The sequence below is a fragment of the Ranitomeya variabilis genome, chromosome 1, assembly GCF_051348905.1.
Source record: "Ranitomeya variabilis isolate aRanVar5 chromosome 1, aRanVar5.hap1, whole genome shotgun sequence".
NCBI lineage: Eukaryota > Metazoa > Chordata > Amphibia > Anura > Dendrobatidae > Ranitomeya > Ranitomeya variabilis.
Genome location: NC_135232.1, coordinates 1,059,009,628 through 1,059,018,805, shown reverse-complemented (window position 1 = coordinate 1,059,018,805; position 9,178 = coordinate 1,059,009,628). Strand labels below are relative to the sequence as shown.

The 9,178-nt window shown below is 46.3% G+C and overlaps 1 protein-coding gene across 4 annotated transcripts in view; it reads right to left on the bottom strand.

Moving 5' to 3' along the window:
* Positions 1–225: 225 nt before the first annotated feature.
* Positions 226–9,178, bottom strand: part of GUF1 (GTP binding elongation factor GUF1) — a 73,116-nt gene continuing 64,163 nt past the window's right edge. Inside the window, exons 16-18 of one of the 4 annotated variants that reach the window (XM_077279823.1) lie at positions 5,542–5,661; positions 3,940–3,976; positions 226–885 (exon numbers count right to left, since the gene is read on the bottom strand). In XM_077279823.1, coding sequence (XP_077135938.1) covers positions 748–885; positions 3,940–3,976; positions 5,542–5,661 — 295 coding nt within the window. In that variant the 3' untranslated portion in view covers positions 226–747. The remainder of the gene's footprint in view (positions 886–3,939; positions 3,977–5,541; positions 5,662–9,178) is intronic. The other 3 variants (XM_077279825.1, XM_077279824.1, XM_077279826.1) reach the window with 3 other exon arrangements.

The following is a 9,178-nucleotide window of genomic DNA, read 5'->3' as shown; positions in this document are numbered from 1 at the left end:
GTTGCTGCAGTTACCGGCTGCTGTATGTAACCACTTTGCATCTGCCGCATACAACGCTGGTTCAGCTACTGCGCCAGTGTCAAACTTTCCTTAGTGCGGTATGACAAATGTACAGCTCAGGTCATCAAGCAGTTAATTACTACAGACTGAAGGAGTAAGGGTGTACTTAATTATTCAGGGTCGCCTTTTGTCCTAGCTTTTGTTACATATGACAGTGTAACTTGTGTGGTTCATCTGAGGTTGTATTTGCCCAACTTTAAAGACTGTATAAAAGGACAGATATGTAGAAGAATACAATGCAAAGGGGTGTACTTAATTCTCATGACTGTTTACAGTTAGGTTTTATTTTGTATGAAAAAAAAAAAAATGTATAGTTTCATAGCTTTGTGCAATCATTCCAAGAAAATGTTAAACTTTTCAATAACACAAAAAATAAGATAACCGATGATTATTCAAATTTTTTTTTATAAAGTTAAACGCAGTTATCTCGCATGAAACAGCATCATTACATTACATATATTACACTATGGAAGACAAAGGCACAAATAAGGCCCTGGTTACATGTCCGCTTGTCTGTACTTGGTATTTATTATTCTTTGCAACATTCTCAAAATCCCTTAATGATCCAGGTATTATTAGGTTTCCTAACCTCAGGTATTGCAGCAAGTTGGAAAATCTTTGCTCCAACCAGACTTGCATTTCTGCCTCCATAGAACCCGCGGAGGAGGTAGCGGTAGTTCTCCGGTGTCACTTGTCCAACTGTCTTTTTAGTACACTAATAAATGCATCTTTGGGCACATCTACATTGCCGATTTTCCTCATTTTTTTCTTGCCTTCAGCTTGTCTTTTCAGCAGCTTCATCTTCCTTGTGATATCGCCACCATACTGCCAAAATACAAGCGATATAAGATATGATGTAGTAAATGCATAGTCCAGGAGATTTTAAATTAAAAAGTAAATACGGTTTTAAGCCTCATTCAGATGTCCGTGTTGCCAGTACACCTTTTTTTTCCATGGATAGAACATGTACCCAATATATCCTATGGTTATAGTGCTGTTCACAAAAACACATACAGCAAACGGATGGCGTCTGCTGTTAATACATAACATTGCAATTTATTCATCCGTGAAAATTACGGATGGTAAAACGGACACACTGCTAACACACTGATGACACCGGTACCATTCTTTCACATACATTTTTAAACATGGATGTGTGATGAAGGCGTAAAGAGAACCGGGCAGCAAGTATCAGGCGCTGACTGTAAATTTAGCCATAAAATTCTGACTCAAAGTTATTTTCTAAAATGCCACAGCTTTTCAAAGCTTGTCCCTGCAATCATGTATAGGGAGAGAACTGTGGGTTGGGGAGCCATGTCATCTGCTGGTGTAGGTCCACTGTGCTTTATCAAGACAAAGTCAGCGCAGCCGTCTACCAGGAAATTTTAGAGCCCTTCATGCTTCCCTCTGTTGAAAAGCTTTTTGGAGATGGAAATGAGATTCTCCAGCAGGACTTGGCACCTGTCCACACTGCCAAAAGTACCAATTCTGGGTCTATAAACAGTATCACTGTGCTTGATTGGCCAGCAAACTCGTCTGACATAAACCTCTTAAGAGTATTGTGAAGAGGAAGATGAGACACCAGAATCCACAATGCAGATGAGCTGATCAAAGCAACCTGGGCTTCCATAAACCCTCAGCAGTGACACAGGCTGATCACCTCCATGTCACGCTGCATTGATGCAGTAACTGATGCAAAAGGAGCCACGACCAAGTATTGAGTGCATTTACTGAACATACATTTCAGTATGCAAACATTTCGGATTTTAAAATATTTTTTTCAAGCTGGTGTTATATAACGTATTCTAATTTACTGAGATAATGACTTTTGGGTTTTCATTGGCTGTAAGCCATAATCATCAACATTAACAGAAATAAATCAGTCTGTTTGTAGTGACTTTACATAATGAGTATATCTCTATCTATCTATATATATATATATCTCTATCTATCTATATATCTATATATATCTATATATATCTATATATATCTATATATCTATCTATCTATCTATATCTATATATTCGTCTAAGGTCCACTTCCATCTGTTTGTCGCGGAAATCCTGCATCGCTGATTGGTTGTGGCCGGCTGGGCGCGACCAATCAGCAACAGGCACAGTCCGGCTGCGAATTGGCCCCTCCAGTCAGCGCCCACATAGCGTTTTAGCAGTTCTTTAAATGGACTGCGTTATAACGCGGTGTAACGCAGTCCGTTAACGCTGCCATTAACCCTGTTACCGGGCGCATCGCTAACGCATGCCATACTGGGCATGCGCAAGCGTTGTGACGGACCCGGAAACGCTGCCTGCAGCATTTCCGGGTCCGTCATCGCTTTTGACAAGTGTGACCAACTTTTTACTATTGATGCTGCTTATGCAGCATCAATAGTAAAAACATATAATGTTAAAAATAAGAAAAAATAAGAACGTGATGCTCACCTTCCAGCGTCCCCGGCAACTTTTCCCGCTCCTCGCGATGCTCCGTTCCCAGTGATGCTTTGCGGTAATGACCCCAGATGACATAGCGGTCTCACGAGACCGCTACATTATCACGGGTTATTGCCGCAAAGCATCACTGGGAACGGACCTGGCGGGAGCATCGCTAATGGCCTGGGCTGGATCCTGGGGCCGCCGGAAGGTGGGTATATACCGTAACTATTTTTTTTTTTTTTTTTAAACAAGGACATGGTGCCCACACTGCTATTATATACTACGTGGGTTGTGTGTTATATACTACGTGGGCTGTGCTATATACTGCGTGGGCTGTGTTATATGCTACGTGCATGTGCTATATTTCTCTGCTGTATCTGCATCATGAATCGTGGTATGTGTTAAAGGGGGGGCCCTCAAAAACCTGGAGCCGGCCCTGGCTTTACTTATTAGTCGCGCCCGGCACAGTCCGGCTGCGAATTGGCGCGGGATTTGAACCACGCTTCGCTGATTGGTCGCACCCGCCCAGCTGAATCCTGTGTATTCATTGCATTATTCTTAAATCTTCATAAATAAACTACATACATATTCTAGAATACCCGATGCGTTAGAATCGGGCCACCATCTTGTACATTATATTGGTCAGGCACCCCATTCCTCGCATAGGTGCTATATCAGAGTGCTGCCTTTTCTAAAGTGGCCAATTAGCACATGCCAGAAAAAAAATAGCTCTTTTCAGAGTTTTTCTTTAGATTACTTGAAAAATAAAAAGATGGATTAGTAAACAATACATGCGCTTTAATTTTTTTCTTTTAACTAGACTTTAAGGCTATGTTCACACTTTGCGGTTTTTGCTGCGGATCCGCAGCGGATTTGCAGCTGCGGATCCGCATCAGTTTTCCATGCAGGGTACAGTACAATGTTACCCTATGGAAAACTAAAACCGCTGTGCCCACTTTCCTTTTTTTCGCATGAAAATCCGCGCTGATTTTCTGCGGAAAAAAAGAAGTACCATGTCAATTCTTTCTGCGGATTCCGCAGCGGGTTTCCACCTGCACCAATAGGAAAGTGCAGTTGGAAACCCGCAGTGGAATCCGCAGTAGAAACCGCACAAAAAACCGCAGTGAAAACCACCGCGGTTTTGCACTGCGGGTTTTCAAAATCAGGAGCTGAAAAATCCGCAGCAAAAAAAGGATAGTGTGAACAAGCCCTAACACAAAAGGTGTTAAATCTAAAACTTTGTTTAAATAGAGAAGTGTTTGACAAGTTAATGTATTCTATGACCCTGCCACACAAGGCTTTAATATTTTATAACCTTAGAGACATTGCTTGATCTTCTGACCGAGCTGTACACTGCGAAAATCCAAATCTCCGAATGGGTGTTAGAATGTATTTTTTTTAATGTCAAAGCGGTAATGGCACTGTATTAGGCATAATATGGGATACATACACATTTTGCTAAGACATTCTTTCTGTAGGCTTTAATCCTGAAAAAGAGGAGGGAGAATATAACGGCACATACAGATGAAAAGCACGCCGGTACAGTGTAGCCCCCCCCCCCCCCCCCAAGTTGCCGTCTAGTGTAAAGACTTAATATTCTATTCTTTATTGCACGATCTTAAAGGTAATAAACACAAAGAACAGTCACTCGCTCCAGCATCTGTTAATGCTCTCACTATTGTTACACTACAATAGGTTTACATATGGCGGGTTTATTGCGGATTCACCGTCAAATTCTGCAATAAAGTTAAGTACGGAATTTGGGTTTATAAAACCCCACACAAACTGAGAAAAAAAAAATCTGGGCAAATTTGAGAATTTTTTAAATGCATGGATGCTCTTAATCTAAAATAAAAAAAGGAGGCATGGTCGCCTAACCAGCAGTCCCATAGATCAAGCGCAGGTTACGCCGAGGTCTGTGCCGCTGTGGAAGTGTTGTTTGTTCCCAAGATTGCTAAAGCCTGTGATTAGCTGCAGCGTTCAGGTGACTAGATTAAAATGTTTATTTTGGGAAAAATGAAAAGTCCTACACTGAAATTATGACAGGGACATTGAAGAAGATATGAATGACATGGAGGAAGCGTGATTAAGGCACCTGAGGACCGGGCTAGTCCTGGTGAACAGATGCTCTTCCGGGCTAGTCCTGGGTAATCTGCATAGTATTAGCAGCGATGTAAATTTTTTTTACTGCACATAACAATTGAGTTTGGGAACAACCGAGAAGAATATTCAGAGTCCTAAGTCACATTAGCGTATCATATCCGAAACGTTAAGCTAATTACACTCGATCAGTGCACTAGGCCCCAAGCCTCTCGCATCCGAGAATTGGAGCACAGGTACGGAGGAGTTGGATATATTAATTTCTTCATCTCCTTTGCGGCTGTTGGGAATTGCGCTGCACCCATAGACTTATATGCACCCGCAGCATGCTGCAATTGCTTTCGCATGCGGCATCGACATGAGAAAATAATCGCAGATGTGAGCTCCACCATAGAGTAACAGTGGGCCGAGTAATATGCGATTTTTTTTTTTTATCGTATTGCACTCACCGGTTATATTGTAAGTGTGAGCGAGCCCTTATATGTACTATTATAATAGTAGGCGCATGGGGGCCAAGGAGGACATGACCGGTTTAATATCGATGTTTTCAGGATTTCCTTAGCATTCCACAAGGTGCTGGAATCATTCTGTGCAGGTGATTAAATTATCACCTGTGCAATACAAGGAAATCCTGAAAACATGACCTGTTGGCGGCCCTCGAGGAATGCAGTTTGACACCCCTGTCATACATGACTATCTATTGACTAAGTCTCTTATTGGGATACCCCCTTTCACTTACCAGTAGAATAGGATTTTATACAGTAAAAAAAAAAAAAAATTATATAGTGTGAAAAACCAAATAAGGGTAGCTTCACAATGATTTAAATTTTTTTTAAAGAATGCCATGCGTTTCTACTTCATTTTTGTGGAGGGAGGCAAACATCCAGGTTTCCTGGCCTAGAGCCTCTTTTATTCACTACATTGGACACCAGATGCAGTAATTAATACTTACGTTTCTCGAGCAATTATCTTGCCACCGATGGACGCCTGAACGGCTATCTCGAACAGCTGTCTTGGTATGGCGTCACGTAACCGTTCGCATATTGCTTTACCCACTTCATACGCCTTTTCCCTAAATTAAAGCGTGAGCTCATTAATCACATGTAACACAATTTCTTATTAACTGGGGTTTATTCACCTTTGTAAAGCCCATCACTAATAATCCCCCACAATCACCAGGATAAAGAAGCTCTTAAAGGTAAGGTACCGCGTTTGTAGATCATTCATTAATCAATGTAATGTAGCATAACATGCTGTTATAACCAAGATTTGAATGCATGTAAAACAGATTTCGTGTGTTATACCAGTAGAAAGAAGGAACTGGGGGCTGACATCTTGGTTTCACAGCAGTAGCACGACACTAGCAGTGTCATTTTACGGCACCCCATGGACATCTAATATATAATTGCCTAGAATACTACTTCCTGCAATTTGTGCCAACTTCCGTGGCTTTGTCCGGAGCTAATGTCCGGAGCTAATGTCCGGAGCTAATGTCCGGAGATAAGTGACGTCACCAGTGTCCTACACCCAGGCAGCATATGGGGCCCCAGGCAGAGCACAGTGGCCCCAGGCAGAGCACAGGGGCCCCAGGCAGCATATGGGGCCCCAGGCAGAGCACAGTGGCCCCAGGCAGAGCACAGGGGCCCCAGGCAGCCTATGGGGCCCCAGGCAGAGCACAGGGGCCCCAGGCAGAGCACAGGGGCCCCAGGCAGAGCACAGGGGCCCCAGGCAGAGCACAGGGGCCCCAGGCAGAGCACAGGGGCCCCAGGCAGAGCACAGGGGCCCCAGGCAGAGCACAGGGGCCTCAGGCAGCATATGGGGCCCCAGGCAGAGCACAGGGGCCCCAGGCAGAGCACAGGGGCCCCAGGCAGAGCACAGGGGCCCCAGGCAGAGCACAGTGGCCCCAGGCAGCATATGGGGCCCCAGGCAGAGCACAGGGGCCCCAGGCAGCATATGGGGCCCCAGGCAGAGCAAAGTGGTCCCAGGCAGAGCACAGGGGCCCCAGGCAGCTTATGGGGCCCCAGGCAGAGCACAGTGGCCCCAGGCAGAACATGGGGCCCCAGGCAGAGCACAGTGGCCCCAGGCAGAGCACAGGGGCCCCAGGCAGAGCACACACCAAATCGGAGGCCGAGGGGCCCCGCCAACCAAATCGGAGGCCGAGGGGCCCCGCCAACCAAATCGGAGGCCGAGGGGCCCCGCCCACCAAATCGAAGGCCGAGCGGCGCCGCCCACCAAATCGAAGGCCGAGCGGCCCCGCCCACCAAAGCGGAGGCCGAGGGGCCCGGCCCCGCCCACCAAAGCGGAGGCCGAGGGGCCCCGACCAACACATCGGAGGCCGAGGGGCCCCGACCAACACATCGGAGGCCGAGGGGCCCCGCCCACCAAATCGGAGGCCGAGGGTCCCCGCCCACCAAATCGGAGGCCGAGGGTCCCCGCCCACCAAATCGGAGGCCGAGGGTCCCCGCCCACCAAATCGGAGGCCGAGGGTCCACACCATCCAAATCGGAGGCCGAGGGTCCCCGCCCACCAAATCGGAGGCCGAGAGTCCCCGCCCACCAAATCGGAGGATAAGGGGCCCCGCCAACCAAATTGGAGGCCGAGGGGCCCCGCCCACCAAATCGGAGGCCGGGGGTCCCCGCCCACCAAATCGGAGGCCGAGGGGCCCCGCCCACCACATCGGAGGCCGAGGGTCCCCGCCCACCAAATTATTCTTACATTTGAATAAATAAAGTATATATGGATTCTAGACTCCCGATTCTTTAGGGCTGCCATCTAGTAGGAGATAATAGACCGGCGCTGACCCTATCTATAACATTGAAGAGGCATTAGCAGTGAGCTGGGCACACCTCTGTGGGCTGCACAACTCACTGCTGTAGGTGTGACTAGCCGCCATTTTACTATAGCCCAGTGCTATCTGCCCAGATCCACTTGCTCTCTATCGCTGCAGAACAGAAGCGCTGACTGGAGCCGGAGAGTGCGGGTGATTTACCTCCCTGCTCCTCTGTCTGTACTCCAGGCACTGCACGTTCTGAGCAGACATCCACTGCTCTCACACGCTGCCCTCCCTGGGTGCTTCTCCTGCTATGTCTCCGCCTCCCCACTTGCACACAGTCCCGGAGATCTCCGGTAAGCTGCACTCTCTCTCTCCCCCCCCCCCCCCCCCGTGTCCTTCTCCCTCCTCTCCCCGTGTCGCTCTCCCTCCTCTCCCCCCTGCATTCTCTGCCCCCCCACCGTGTCGCTCTCCCCCCTGCATTCTCTCCCCGTGTGGGGGGGTCTCTATGCGTATGTGCAAGCATCGTCCGATGGGACTACAAGTCCCATCGGACGATGCCTGCTACACTGACAGTGATTGACACATTAGCCAATGATGGGACAGTAGTAATCCCATCATCCGGCTAATGTGTTGAATGAAAAAAAATAAATAAATACTCCATACATACTCCATGCATGCTACATACATGCTGCATACATCCATACATGCTACATACATCCATACATGCTACATACATACTGCATACATACAGCCATACATGCTACACACATGCTACACACATCCATACATGCTACACACATGCTACACACATCCATACATGCTACACACATGCTACATACATACTGCATACATCCATACATGCTACATACATGCTACACACATCCATACATGCTACATACATCCTACACACATGCTACACACATCCATACATGCTACATAATGCATACATACATACTGCATACATACATCCATACATCCATACTACATACATACATCCATACATGCTACATACATGCTACATACAATACATATAGACATACAGTACATTAAACATAGATTACATACATACTACATACAATACATTACATACAATACAGACATACATACATGAAACATAGATTACATACTCACCATTACTTGTCATTTTGTTCCCCGAAGCCAGTGTCATCTGTAAAAAAATATGAAAAAAACAAACAACCAATATACTCCCTGTCCGCAGAAATCCACGAGTGTCCCACGACGATCTCCCGTGGAGAGCAGCAGCATCAGATAATGCGACTGCTCTCCAGGGGCTCCAGGAACACAATGAGGGCAGGAAGGTATCCTTCCACCACTGTATTCCTCCGCTGCTGTACAAAAAAAAGTCCCTAGTCTCACTTTATGGCATTGCTGGGTGAGACATTTTCCCACACAGCTTTTTGCCATAAAGTAAGACTTTGAACCTTAGTAACCTCTCAGTGATGCACTGCAGGAGCCATTGTCTCCTGTCAGTGTGTCACTGAGGGTCCTATAGAGCAGTGACATCACCCGATGTCACTGTTCTATAGGGGAGATCGTCGTGGGACACTCGTTATTAATTGGACTACTGCAGACAGGTAGTATACGGTTTATTATTTTAAATTTTTTGCAGGTGCTGAAGTATGGCAAGTATGGTGAAATGAAGAATATTAAAATACTTTTTACTAATGTGTGCGTGTTCTATTAACTCTTTATTACCATTGGATTAATAACGGATAGGCATCTTATTGACGCCTCTCCGTTATTAACCCGGCTTAATGTCACCTTACAATAGCAAGGTGACATTAACCCCTTATTA